The sequence below is a fragment of the Ostrea edulis genome, chromosome 3 (assembly GCF_947568905.1).
Source record: "Ostrea edulis chromosome 3, xbOstEdul1.1, whole genome shotgun sequence".
NCBI classification, from domain to species: domain Eukaryota; kingdom Metazoa; phylum Mollusca; class Bivalvia; order Ostreida; family Ostreidae; genus Ostrea; species Ostrea edulis.
This window is the reverse complement of record NC_079166.1, coordinates 94396752-94411926: the sequence shown is the minus strand read 5'-3', so window position 1 is coordinate 94411926 and position 15175 is coordinate 94396752. Positions and strand designations below refer to the sequence as shown.

The 15175-nt window shown below is 36.2% G+C and overlaps 1 protein-coding gene across 42 annotated transcripts in view; it reads left to right on the top strand.

The window, feature by feature from the left end:
- LOC125677364 (protein phosphatase 1 regulatory subunit 12A-like) overlaps positions 1 to 15175 on the top strand; it is a 96165-nt gene that overhangs the window by 22670 nt on the left and 58320 nt on the right. For 6 of the 42 annotated variants that reach the window (XM_056159474.1, XM_056159471.1, XM_056159475.1 and 3 more), the window contains exons 8-18: positions 2202 to 2246; positions 3938 to 4278; positions 4667 to 4707; positions 4907 to 5083; positions 5630 to 5662; positions 6299 to 6451; positions 7790 to 7996; positions 9816 to 9892; positions 12682 to 12969; positions 13915 to 14005; positions 14342 to 14563. In XM_056159474.1, coding sequence (XP_056015449.1) covers positions 2202 to 2246; positions 3938 to 4278; positions 4667 to 4707; positions 4907 to 5083; positions 5630 to 5662; positions 6299 to 6451; positions 7790 to 7996; positions 9816 to 9892; positions 12682 to 12969; positions 13915 to 14005; positions 14342 to 14563 — 1675 coding nt within the window. The remainder of the gene's footprint in view (positions 1 to 2201; positions 2247 to 3937; positions 4279 to 4666; positions 4708 to 4906; positions 5084 to 5629; positions 5663 to 6298; positions 6452 to 7789; positions 7997 to 9815; positions 9893 to 12681; positions 12970 to 13914; positions 14006 to 14341; positions 14564 to 15175) is intronic. The other 36 variants (XM_056159477.1, XM_056159513.1, XM_056159473.1 and 33 more) reach the window with 23 other exon arrangements.

The following is a 15175-nucleotide window of genomic DNA, read 5'->3' as shown; positions in this document are numbered from 1 at the left end:
CTATAGAAAATGATTAGGAATGAAGAAAGCAGGAATGCCATACGTACAAGTAGTGTAAATTAGAACAGACTCGAACACAGTTAATGCTTTTATATAGAATTCAGCCAGATATTAAGAAACAGTGGTGTATTCAGTTGGTGAATTTTAAAGGAATTTGGTGTGTGAATGACTAAACGATTTTGGTATGTCCTATCACAAGAATGAAGAATAATAATTGGGTGACATAATCCACAAGGCTAGTGTAATTTGGATGGCCGGATATTTGGAGAGGTGTTTAGAGACTGGAGTGAATTTCTTAGAGCAAAACATTTTGCAATTTGAAACCTCTATTTTACATTTCCTTGTTTGTTTAAGAAAAAACAGCTAGGTGTTTATAAAGTCATTGTTAAACTTGGGGATTTAACACTGATCTTTGATGTTATTAAAGTTGTCTTATATAGTTTTACTACCAAAGTAAAGAACGGAGGAATGTGCACTGTTTGTAGAACAAATTATCCAACAAGCTATTAAGCAGTCAGTGTAATTGGGCGGTATTGTCAGCCGGAATGTAATTGTGTGCATTTGGGGGCTCTGAATATTAATAAAATTTGGTGAAAGCATTTGTCGTGGAGTAAACTTATTCTAAATTCATATATATAATGTTTGATTCGAGGGCTAAATGATAGCATTTATTTAGAGAGAATATTAAGGTAAAAGTAGACTGTCAGAAATGGCAGCGTGACCTTACCGTGGGACAGCTGAAATCATTCATGCGTGGCTGTGATGTTGCTTTGTGAAAGGTTTTGTTTTTTAACATTAGTCGATGGGAAGAGAGGAATTTCATAAAATCTTTCGCAATGGGTTGTGTAAGGTAAGGGGAGCTAACTTTCTTATTCTGGATTTTTTTAAAATTTAGTTTTAAGCTACTAAGATAAAAGTTACTCTGTGAAGTGAAATATTGTGAGTTGATGTTTATTGATTTAAAAAATTCAAAATTTAATTATTTTTTTTTTTAAAGTTTATATTTCTTAACTTTTACAAGAGTTTCCTACAGTATAAGAAAGAGAACTTTCATTTAAATGTTCTGTGTGTGCATGATTCATTCAGAAAGAATTTGAAACATTATGTCCACATTTTTTTTTACCGGGGGCATGTGCTACACTTTGTCAATGTTATTCTGCATTACAAATTGGCTTACAGCCGTAGATCATCTGAGCCTGTACAATTAAATATCTTGCATTGTGACTTGACATTTCAAAGTAAATAAATGGATCACCATATCAGCCATATTTTATGTGAAGAATTGAAATAAGAATTCATACAAATGTTCAGAGATTGGGCAAGATTAAGGCATTGTAATTATACATTTAGGAGTACTAATTGCTTGGGGTTTTTTCTCATGAAGGGGAAATTTTAGAAGTGATAATTTGTTCTCCCCTGTACATACTTTGTGTAGATGACTAGGTCAAATTGGTGTTTCCGATTACATCTTCATAAAAGAAATAGGGTAGAGGGTCAGCAAATTTTTTTAATTTTTTTTTTTTTTTTTTATTATATATATATTCAATAAATATTTGCCTTGTATCACTAGGAAAGAAACTTATACACAATACATACATTTGTGAGTACTAGCATGTAGCATCAGGTGTTCAATATTTGGTAAAATACTAAAATAAACCAAACAATTACATCTTGGCAACTGATTTTATGGTATTAGTTTTTTTTTTTTTTAATTTGAGAAGCGAATTGTACATAAATCAAGGACTGGACTTTATCTGGAAAATTGGGGTCGGGAGAAAAATTTGGGGTTGGGCGGGTAAATGGAATCACATTTATTTTATTGTTAATATTATTTTTTGGCTACAAGTTATTTCTGTGTTATGTAGGGATCTTAATCACACCTCAATCAATTGTACCTGTGTAGGTGATTACAATCTATTTCTGTGTTCTGTAGGGCCTCAATCACACCTCAATCAGTTATACCTATGTAGGTGATTACAATCTATTTCTGTGTTCTGTAGGGCCTCAATCACACCTCAATCAGTTATACCAGTGTAGGTGATTACAATCTATTTCTGTGTTCTGTAGGACCTCAGTCACACCTCAAACAATTGTACCTATGTAGGTGATTACAATCTATTTCTTTGTTCTGTAGGGCCTCAATCACACCTCAATCAGTTATACCAGTGTAGGTGATTACAAGTTATTTCTGTGTTATGTAGGGGCCTCAGTCACACCTCAATCAATTGTACTTCAGACCTAGACAGGTATTATCAGTTTTTTGTTGCCTCATCCTCCCAATGTTTTTATTGAAACCTGCATGGTGTGACAATAAATGTAACAGGCTAAGACAATGTAAAGTCTAGAAAAGAGAAACAAAATATCTTCAAATATAAAAAAAAATGTTAACACTCCCCCTATCAGGTACCAGGACATTCACAATTACCCAGTCACCTAGTTACTTTGGTCTTGTTCATTCATCACCCTATGAAAGGAAATATCCTAGATTTTTAAATGTACATACACATTAGTTGAAAGTACCAGTCCAGAGAGAAGTTCAGCAACTATGAGATGGTTTTAAAGTTACGTTGAGTGTCTGTGTGTCTTTTAGTGATTTGTGACTGTGTTAAAGTTTCGTTGAGTGTCTGTGTGTCTTTTAGTGATTTGTGACTGTGTTAAAGTTTCGTTGAGTGTCTGTGTATTTTAGTGATTTGTGACTGTGTTAAAGTTACGTTGAGTGTCTGTGTGTCTTTTAGTGATTTGTGATTGTGTCAAAGTTACGTTGAGTGTCTGTGTGTCTTTTAGTGATTTGTGACTGTTAAAGTTTCGTTGAGTGTCTGTGTGTCTTTTAGTGATTTGTGACTGTGTTAAAGTTACGTTGAGTGTCTGTGTGTCTTTTAGTGATTTGTGACTGTGTTAAAGTTACGTTGAGTGTCTGTGTGTCTTTTAGTGATTTGTGACTGTGTTAAAGTTACGTTGAGTGTCTGTGTGTCTTTTAGTGATTTGTGGCTGTGTTAAAGTTACGTTGAGTGTCTGTGTGTCTTTTAGTGATTTGTGACTGTGTTAAAGTTACGTTGAGTGTCTGTGTGTCTTTTAGTGATTTGTGGCTGTGTTAAAGTTACGTTGAGTGTCTGTGTGTCTTTCAGTGATGTGACTGTGTTAAAGTTAGGGATGAAACAGTTGTCACGGATGATCTGGTTGTTTAGAGATCTACAATGCTACTAAATGTTGAGTGTGTGTGTGTCTTTCAGTGAAGATGATACGTGTAATTAAAGTCACACTCAAAGTAACAAAGACTTTCTGCACAGTTTAGGATTGGTTTCCTGTGTTCTGTAATGTTATAGACATAACCCATTAACTCAGTGTGTGCTGCACTAGACTGAGACCGTTTGATTTCTGGGGATTACAGGTCTCGTACTAATGCTCTGTCTTAACCCTGAGACCGTTTGATTTCTGGGGATTACAAGTCTCGTGCTACTAATGCTCTGTCTTAACCCTCAGTCTTCTGCTGCCAGCTGCTGTCAAAATTTACAACTGTAAACCTGTACTTCTACCATATACCACTGTGTCTTAATGCAGAGCTGCATACATTATGTCAGATCTGACAAGTTGTGTTTAGTATTAAACTTTTAGTGACGATTGAGAACCTCTCATAGTTCGTATATTAAGTATCTCTTTGAAATAGCTTTCGTTAATTTTCGTATAGATCATTTCCAGCAGTATAATAAACTCTTAATTAAGCTGTGTATACTCTGAATGCATTCTGTATATCTTTATCTATGTAAAGTAGATACTTTTCAAATTAGTAGTAAATGAATGTAATGTAAATTATTTTATATATATGCTGTTGAATTTGATGCATATATACTTCTTATAGAAATTTGAATTCCTTATTTGATGGATTTTTCAATGTCAAATTTTTTATGTTAGCTTATGATTTTTGTGTTTGTGGTTTCAGGAGCTCTGTGACTCGAATGAGCGTGGATCAAAAACACAATGTGAATGTAAAAACCGTGGAACAGGAGCGTGCAGCACTAGAGGCAGCTCTTCAGTCTCCGACAGAGGAGGAAGAAAAGGTCTTCAAGAGCAGCTCCAGTTCTGCTAGTGAAGAAGAAAGCTCTGAGGAATCGGAGACGGGTTCAAAGACGGGAATAAGTTCAAAACCGGAAACAAGTTCAAAGTCAGACATTGGTTCAAAATCAGACATTGGTTCAAAGTCAGAGAATGGTTCAAAGTCAGACATTGGTTCAAAGTCAGACATTGGTTCAAAGTCGGAGATTGGTTCAAAGTCAGAGACAGGTGTGGTTTATTTAGCTTTCAGTTATCTGATACAGCTACCACCGTTCAGTGTAGTTTTAAATACCATATAAGGAGAATTTTTAGCGAGGATTTAATTTTGGCATTACTAGCGAGAGTGATGAGGTCACTAAAATTGAATATCACTAACAATTTATTCCATATCAGAGGTGATAATGTCCTTTCCTCGAATCATAAAGTCGCTAAAATCAGCTCTCACTAAATGTATATACCCATTTATAAATCACTAAATCTGTGTCTACCTAAAGATTCCGCATACATCTATATGGGAAGTGCTTTTTATGAACTTCAGATTTCTTTAAGCTGGAAGATTTTAAATGCTTGCATTGATCAAGATTGTTGATTTTTTTCTCTCCATTTTCTTTTTCAGAAAAGCAAAATGAACTCAATAGGTTGTCATCCAATCAAGTGGTAAGATATTTCCCAAGATTTTGACAGAATGTTTTTGATTACGGTAGACTTCGAAAGACTGGCACAAAATGTCTTTCATTACATGAACAGAGAATAGTCAATCAATATTATTTCAGTCACATAAACAGTGGGAATATTTCAGTTAATATTACTTAATTCGTGATTAAAAAGTTATTAAAACTTGTGTTTTGTATTTCAGCCACGAGAGAGAGACAAACCTCCCATCACCACCGTGGTGGAGACTAAAGACGCTCCGAAAATTGATGAGAAAAGGGAGACCACTCATGTATCCATCAAGGACAAAATCAACGAGGATGCCATGAAAGACAGCAAAGAGGACACGCCCACCATCGAGAACATCGGCGACTCCTTAAAGGTAACTTTGGGATTCGTGGACAGTCCCAAGAATTGTTTGATACATAGACAGTGGTGCTATTCTAGGAGGGGAAGGGTTCACCTTAGACTTAACTTGTAGTTCATAATAAAAAACAATTTCCAAAATTTCAATGAAATCAAGAGTTATTTATCCTCTATCAGGTCAGTTTTTTCAAAAGGGCAATTTATGTACAATGTAGCAGGGGAAACTTTTTTTTTTTTTTTTTTGAACAGGAAAATTTTATTTGTCAGAAAATCACAAATAATCATGATGATACACAGGGGTACTATTGTAGGAGGGGGAGGGTTCACCTGGCTTAAGTTGTGTTAGTAATAAAGTTTTATTGCAAAATTTCAATGAAATCAAGAGTTATTTCCCCTCTATCAGGTCAGGGTTTTTTGTTTTTTGTACTATGGTATTTTTTTTTTAGTTTTACCTGAATAGGATGATATGCTGGCTCGGATGATTAACATGATTATGTACAGTGTAGTAAATTGTGTAAGTTCTGACCTGAAGTTAGTTTCTGTCTATCCTGTGAATTTTCAGGACACACGTTCCAAGCTTAGATTGAGATTGAAGGTAAAACAGAAGCATGCATACATTATCTGGGCAAGGACTGGGCACATTGGCTTTTCTCTACAGCTTAATTACGGAGGAATTTTATTTTCATGTTTATTGACATTAGGCAAAATTGAAATAGTTTAAATGAATGAGGTATATGTGCACAGATTACGTACCCAGTCAAACTTTGTTATCGACATCTTTCATGATCTGAAAGGTTTCATACTTTTGTGTCTGATTTGTTTTTAAAAATACCAAATTATATGTGTATTTAAAAACAAAACCCAACAGAGTTTGACAACATTTACAAAAGGCATGTCAATAGAATCACTATAGGTGCATGCATCACAAGTCTACCTATACAACTACGAGGATTATGTTATAATCAAAGGCATGCATTCATTGATCAAAGAGACGTAAAAGGCAAAATTTATTTAAAATGTCACCAGGAGTTTGGAAAAGTATATTTCATTAAATCTGAGGCTTTTGGGAATCTTCTTTGTATATAAACATGACAGAGCTTTAAAAACAAACGTAGAAAAGACTTGGATTACTATGAGATTTATTATGAGATTTATTAGCATTTTTCTGCATGAGAAGATAGAGTACGATACTGGGTTACTGATTTATAAACATGGTGGTTTTGTTCATAAGGAGATAGCAAAAGAAACTGAGGAGAAGGAGATATCCGACAGCAAGCCGGAAAAGTCCGATTCAACGGAGAAAAAAGAGGGGTCACGAACGGGGGTGAGTGGGCAAATCAGTCTCACTCGCTCGCTGAGCATGCCTGCTCAGTACCGCTCCGAGGTAACCGCACACATCTGGGGCACTGACCACAAGGGGGCGCTCTCACATAAGCTGGGGTCACTGTTTACATCCTCGATTTGTAGTCTGTCTCTTAATAATGCTTGGTTCTCAGTTTTGTATTGTTTTCGGTGTGAAAATTATGTTTAAATTTATGATCATCACAGCATTTCATTCCAGAAAAAAAAAAGTAAAGTTAACGGACAGTGGTTATTCAAAATGTTATAGATATTTGTGAACATTTTTGTACAGGTTTAATTGCTAAAATGTGCATCTTTTGTGAAATTTTCTCTGGAGTTCACTCTTATTCTTAAAAGCTGGATCTTTATATTGCTCAAGAAATCTAATTCGAAGATGTGGTAAATTTGAAAAAAAAAAATTCTCTTGAGATTGATGTATTTTGTTGATTTGTGTATTTGTGATTGATTTACTAGTGAGATTTTTCTCTCTGGAGTTTGTGTGTATCCACTGATGTTAATGAAGAATTTTGAATTTTAAAACTGTAAACAAGGATGCCAGTCTTTGAGAGCTGACCCTCCCATCAGTGGTCACCTATGCCCCTCGCTGAGTGAGACATGGTGCGGGTTTTGCTTCGGTGGTGCTGCTGGGTCCAAGCTGGCTGGTTTATTCTGCACACAGCAGCCAGCCTGGTCTCCTGCGTCTCTGCTTTTTGTGGTATTAACTCCTGACACGCATCGTGGCCTGCGGTACTGACCGATTACTAGTAACAACTCAGCTATACTATCAGTTATACTATCATATCATACTGGTCACCCACACAATTCAACATCCCACAGCAATATTCTCACAAACCTATTATTCTCTTTTGTAAACAAAAAATCTTCTGTGCATCAACACTGTCTCTGTGTTTTGTCTTTTATTCCAGAAATTTGTATATATGATGGATGATTTAACATTTCCTGAGACTTAAAAAAATTAAAATCACTGTCTAACATTTTACCATTTCTGTTTAATATGGAAATATACTATAATGGTTTATGTTCATTTTATGTTAAAATCAGTTTAAAAAATGAAAACTTTGTGTTAAGAAAAAAAAAATGATAATAATTTCTTGATTTATTCAGATAGTGAAATGATTTTTGTTGGTGTTACTTGATGTTGTTTTTAACTGTATGTTAAGAAAAACATACTTTGATAATAATATCTTGATTTATTCAGATAGCAAAATAATTTGTGCTGGTGTTACTTGGTGTTGTTTTTCATTACATGATTGCTGTTGTATTGACACAAGTTTATTTTATGTTGATTTTTTTACAGAGTGTGTACCACCCCTTTTGTTGTGTGTTTTTTTGGTTTATAATCCCAGCATGTTGTTTGTAGGTACCTGTTATCTCCCTTCAGAAGCCAGGAGAAGATAACTCCTCCACGGTACCTCTCCGTGAGACCCCGTCGTGGCGGGCCAATTTGCGTAAAACAGGAAGTACAAGTATGGTGAATGATACGATGAACGAAAATGACAAGAATAACCTCCCGCGATCTGCTTCTAGTCCCCGACTTGCCCCCAACACTAACAATAGAATTGAGAGTGTGAGTCTTTACGTCATTTTGTTTTGTGGATCAGGAAGTCTTAAGGTTGCTCCATAGACGATCAAATTTCAGAATTTTATTTTAGTAAATTTGGCTTCACGTCTCTTGTTGAATATATATATATGATGGGAAAAAAAAGGAATAAATGATGAATTTTATTATTCACACATTTGATCAAATTGAACATCTCTGTTTCTGAATACAGTGTATGTCATTGGTAGGAAACAGGTGTAATGATGTCAGCCTTGTTAAACTTAATTGATTATTTTCTATAATTGGACTGAACTTGAATTTGAAATTTCTGCTGTGTCTGGTTGTGAACCCTGTGTTTGAAGCATATTTTAATTTTGAATTCTTATTCTGAATTTTATCATAAATATGGCATGCATGCATGAAAAGGACTATGTTTGATAAAGCCTCTATTTGCCCTCAGAATTGACATCTGTGCTTTTATTACAAATTCAAATGTATTTCATACAATAATCCAATTCAACTCTGTTGTTAGTCTCAATTTCATCAAAATGACTTGCATCCAAAATGATGATAATTTGCCTCTGTCTTTGATTTTTTTGACATGAAATTTTGACATCATGTCATTTATATACCCCCCGCAACAAGTTGTGGGGGGGGGGGGGGGGTATACTGGAATCAGGTTGTCCGTCTGTCTGTCCGTCCGTCCGTCCGTCTGTAGACACAATGGTTTCCGGACTCTAAAGCATTATCCTTTCCACCTACCGTCACCATATCATACATATGGACTACCCATGGGATGAAGATGTTCCCTATCGATTTTGGGGTCAAAAGGTCAAAGGTCAAGCGCACTGGACATCGAAGTAGCAATATGGTTTCCGGGCTCTAAAGCGTTATCCTTTCCACCTACAGTCACCATATCATACATATGGACTACCCATGGGATGAAGATGTTCCCTATCGATTTTGGGGTCAAAAGGTCAAAGGTCAAGCGCACTGGACATCGAAGTAGCAATATGGTTTCCGGGCTCTAAAGCGTTATCCTTTCCACCTACAGTCACCATATCATACATATGGACTACCCATGGGATGAAGATGTTCCCTATCAATTTTGGGGTCAAAAGGTCAAAGGTCAAGTGCACTGGACATCGAAGTAGCAATATGGTTTGGTTTGTCATGCCATTTGTTTCTTAAACTCAGAAAAGAGGTAGTTTATACCTATTACCAACACCCTTTGGGAGATTGGGGTAAGCGGGGGGTATTCTTAGTGAGCATTGCTCACAGTACCTCTTGTTCAAACAGGTTTTCTTCATAAACACATCACAAACAGGTTTGGACAAACTTTGCATGTATATTTACACCCATAAACTTCCTTTCTAGTACACATGTGAGTCTAAAAGTTAGGTTTAATCTAGCTGCACTATAGACTTTCTGAAAGAAGAATGAACACTCTTAAACTAAATTCGAGTAAAATAGAGAAATCATGTCACACCAGATGTTATGTACTCCAAATAGCTGTAAATTTGTTAAAATGTATCGGGCATTCTTTTTTATAAAAGAAAAGACTAAGCCCTCCTCTCAAGCTTCAACCTAGTGAGATTTATGGATACTTAGGAAGGCTACTATCATACATATTCCTTTGTGCATAATTTAGCTTAAGTGGTTTTTTTTTGGTTTGATTTTTGTTATTGTTAAATATATACACATTTGACATTAACTTTCATTTTAAGAGATTTTTTTTTGCCTGTAAGTATACTTGTTATAAGTAAGGATTCAGTTTCCATTCAGTGGATGGCTCTGCATGTATTTAATTAATAAAAATAAAATGGGGTTATTTTTCTGTCTGCAGGAGAAGTCTAACCAAAGCCGACCATTCCTGAGTACCAGTACCATATCAGAGAGTCGGGAGAACAAAGTCCCAGACAAGTGAGTCAAACTAATGATAGTACTGTGTTAATCTGTAGAGAGTAATGTCACAGTCTGTTATAGAGAAATTATCAGGAGTCCATCTAATGATAGTACTGTGTTAATCTGTAGAGAGTAATGTCACAGTCTGCTATAGAGAAATTATCAGGAGTCCATCTAATGATAGTACTGTGTTAATCTGTAGAGAGTGATGTCACAGTCTGCTATAGAGAAATTATCAGGAGTCCATCTAATGATAGTACTGTGTTAATCTGTAGAGAGTGATGTCACAGTCTGTTGTAGAGAAATTATCAGGGGTCCATCTAATGATAGTACTGTGTTAATCTGTAGAGAGTGATGTCACAATCTGTTATAGAGAAATTATCAGGAGTCCAACTAATGATAGTGCTGTGTTAATCTGTAGAGAGTGATGTCACAATCTGTTATAGAGAAATTATCAGGAGTCCATCTAATGATAGTGTTGTGTTAATCTGTAGAGAGTGATGTCACAGTCTGTTGTAGAGAAATTATCAGGAGTCCATCTAATGATAGTGCAGTGTTAATCTGTAGAGAGTGATGTCACAGTCTGCTATAGATATATTATCAGGAGTCCAACTAATGATAGTGCAGTGTTAATCTGTAGAGAGTGATGTCACAGTCTGTTATAGAGAAATTATCAGGAGTCCATCTAATGATTGTTTGAATTGTGAAGAATACATGATATGATTTTGTGGTGTGATTGTGTACATCTTATGTGTGTACTACATCATGTGATTGTGTATCTTATGTGTACTACATCATGTGATTGTGTATCTTATGTGTACTACATCGTGTGATTGTGTTTCTTATGTGTACTACATCATGTGATTGTGTATCTTATGTGTACTACATCATGTGATTGTGTGATCTGTTTTCAGATTGTGTAGCTTAGGACTTCAGTTTCTGTTTCTTACTTTACTCTCATTGTTTTGGTTCTCTCATCTCTCAGACATTATACTGTAGAAACTGGTTCTCTCTTCTCTCAGTCATTATACTATAGAAACTGGTTCTCTCTTCTCTCAGACATTATACTGTAGAAACTGGTTCTCTCTTCTCTCAGTCATTATACTATAGAAACTGGTTCTCTCTTCTCTCAGACATTATACTGTAGAAACTGGTTCTCTCTTCTCTCAGTCATTATACTATAGAAACTGGTTCTCTCTTCTCTCAGACATTATACTGTAGAAACTGGTTCTCTTTTCTCTCAGACATTATACTGTTGAGAACTCGCATGTATTTAACATTGGAATGTATAGGAAGATTCTATGGGCAATTAGTGTAGAGGTGACTCAAGAAATTTTAAACTCCACAAAACCATACATGATAAAGAAGACGTTCTCAAGAAGCCTGAATTTGGTACTCTGATCAACCGGTTTTAACTTTTACATATCCGGATGTAACATGATGGTGGTGAAATTTGTAATTTAATTTTCCCAAGGAATATAATGAAATAATGAATCTTTCAACGCTGTTTCATCTGATATATGAATATTGAATAGAACTAAACAGTCTGCGAAATTAGCGGTAGTCTGAATGCCCTTGGCCAGTGATTTTTCTGTCGGACTTGTAAAATCCGCTTGGCAACAAGTCCGACTGGCTTGTAAAAATACCTGTCAGAGTTTTAATTTGACAATCGGAAGTAAATAAATATTACGCGCATTCTCAAAAGTCATAGAATTAGAATAACTCACCCCAAACAAAGTCATTCGTCCCATTAATTACGCATCTTCACTTGGTCTGTTCTGGATTTGTCTTGAAAATTATTCAGATTTCGCATGCATATAATTTACTTTAATTTTCAACGACTTTCATTATTCAATGTCGGTCTTAAAGTATTTTACTTTATTTTTTTCTGGGCAAGTGAAATTGAGTTCGGGCATGTGGATTTCCTGAAAATGGTTGCCCGAATGGCTTGTGGTTTGCAAATCTTAATATCATTAACTGACTAGATATTTTTATTTGTATTTATACATTCTTTATGTGTTGCAGCAAAAAAAAAAAAAGTATATCATTATCAATATTCACTTCTAACACTTGAATTAGGTAAATTGATAATAGCAGCCAAAGGAATAGACCTATTAATTCCTAAGTTAGGAAATCTGGTGAAGTGTTAATGCTAATTGCTAAGTTGTCAACACATGTTTTTCTACCTGTGAACAATGGCCAGCAGGAGGGTCCCCTCAGGATCAGTTAATGAGGTCCTGGGGCTCCTATATAAACAATTATCACTTTGAAGTATCCAGATCAGAGGTGGATGGATTGCATCTAATGGGACTACATTTTACTTTGAGAGATAAAGAGTTTTGGAAAAATTTTAAAAAATTCAAAGCAATGAAAATAGATATGCTAATTTACATAGGGAAAGGAATTACTTTGAAAGATGGAGAGATTGAAGTTCTTTGTGTCTATGTATGATATTCTGTATGATAATCTACAGGTATCTGTATATTTAGCTTATATCTGATGTTTTTCTTGAAATGTGCAATATACAGAAATGTATGGTGCGGTGTATCAATGGTTGTGACTACAATGTTATGATTTATTATGTTATGATTTACATCTGTGAATGATCTTAATCAGCTCCCTTCATTTTGTATGTTTTCTGTTTCCTTCTGGGTGTTTGTGAAGAATGCTGTTTCTCTGTATGATTAACATGCTAACCTGGGTGTTGCTTGTCCAGATCATTTCTCCCTTCATCAGCCATGCTTCTCGCCTCTAACCTCATTAACTCGCCATGCATGACCGTCACTAAGCTTGTCCGCATTTTTTAGGTATGGCTCTTCCTCTGTCAGTACCACTTCCTCCACTTCCACGACATCAACGTCACTGAGGGGATTGAACACGTACCGAAGTCTATCTTCATACAAACGCTTAGAAGACCTGAAGGAGGATTATAGATCATCGCTGCCAGCTCGTGTTACCCATCAACCTGCCACCACTGCCTCGTCGGCGCTTACACCCAGTGCCACCGTAACAACTGTTGCCTTGACAACAGGAACCACCACATCAATATCATCTTCGACAATTACCTCCCCTTACTCTAATTATCAGTTTAAGAGGTTTGTATGACCCTCTCATCACGTGAACTCTCCACTACTCACACACAGTACATCTAGTCTGCATACCATCAGTTCACTTGTCACAGGTTGTTTCATAAAGTATGTCCCATTTTGAGCCCAAAAAAACCAAAAATTTATAAATGGGATGAAGTATTGGGTCAAAATTTTGAGTACTCAAAATCGTATATTGAAAAATTTATTTGAGGGAATGTATACATGTCTATCCACATCATATAATTCATGGGTATCTAAGAATATGTTATCCTCTCTTGGTTTCAACAATTTCTGGTATTTACAAAGTGTTAACAACCCCCAAAAACTTTTTGCTATATGGAAAAAACAAAGGCTGACTGATATATTCATCCAAGAAAGAAACTCTTTCTATATAGTAAGCTACATGCTAGAGGATTAAAAGGATCTTGACTTTGACGCAGTACTCTTACACAATTACTACTTTCTACTGTTTTGTTAAATTCTTTCTTTTTTTTTAATATGATATTGCATATGTATTTATTATGATGTTAATTTTTCCCAATCTTTAATTATTATGAAAAAGTTCTAATTATTTGAAAAGGTTCCGAGTTTGCCCATGTGATAGAAATGCAGCATCTTATTACAAACTGAGTAACAAATCTCATTCGTAGAATTGAAAATGGGACGTGCCATTTATTATGAAACATTGTGTACAAACTAAGAAATGTGACTTATTTCATTACCTAGGTTCATACCTTTTGATTAATACAGTTTTCTTATAGAGTATTAACTCGCTAAGTCATGAGATTATTAGTTTTATAGATTTGGTAGATTTTGGAACATTTGTGTGCTATGGCCTGCATCCCTTCATTGTTAGGCAAGCTGCAGTGTCTTGAGGATGCATGTCGGCATTGTGGAAGTCGGTACTGCGTTCTGATTTGTGTAACATTTGAGTTCTATCCATCTCCACAGGCCTTATGGAATACCAAAACGCGACGAGGAGGCTGAAACTCAGAGGAAAGCTCGGGCCAAGCGAGCACGTGAGACTCGGCGGTCAACACAGGTCAGTAGAAACAATGGTCAAAGCATTAGCAGTAGGATAGCCCATAATCATATATTGATAATGATGTCAGAGAGCAAGGCTATAATTTTATATTGATAATGATGTCAGATGTTTTGTCATTTCTATTAAGTAGTAAAGAAATTTATCTGAAACTGGTTGTGATTGGATGAGGAGGATTTTAATAATATACTCGCAATCAATAAGCACAAGTAACAACTGCCTATGCACAGATTTTGAAAGAAAAAAAATGTTTTTAAGCAGAGAATTTACAGAGCTAATCCGTAAGATTTGCAGTACAAACTATCATCATTTAATGGGTGTGGTGTCTTTTAACAGGGAGTTACCAGGGAAGATATTCAGAAAGCAGAGGAGGTGCTGAGTGGTACCTCGCGTACGGACGCCTCGCGTCTGGAGAGTGAGAAAAGACTAGCTGTGCCCGACAGCACAGATAAACATGTGAATAAGGAGAGTGATGGTGTGACCACTAGTGCTTCATCTCTCAGTGAGAGGATTACCTCCGACAACGACTCCTCCGTAGCATTGCGACGGAATCGAGAGGTAAGTGAGAGAATTACCTCACACAACGACTCTGTGAGAGAATTACCTCACACAACGACTCTGTGAGAAAATTACCTCACACAACGACTCTGTGAGAAAATTACCTCACACAACGACTCTGTGAGAAAATTACCTCACACAGTGACTCCGTGAGAGAATTACCTCACACAACGACTCTGTGAGAAAATTACCTCACACAGTGACTCCGTGAGAGAATTACCTCACACAACGACTCTGTGAGAGAATTACCTCACACAGTGACTCCGTGAGAGAATTACCTCACACAGTGACTCCGTGAGAGAATTACCTCACACAGTGACTCCGTGAGAGAATTACCTCACACAACGACTCTGTGAGAAAATTACCTCACACAGTGACTCCGTGAGAGAATTACCTCACACAACGACTCTGTGAGAGAATTACCTCACACAGTGACTCCGTGAGAGAATTACCTCACACAGTGACTCCGTGAGAGAATTACCTCACACAGTGACTCCGTGAGAGAATTACCTCACACAACGACTCTGTGAGAGAATTACCTCACACAGTGACTCCGTGAGAGAATTACCTCACACAACGACTCCGTGAGAGAATTACCTCACACAGTGACTC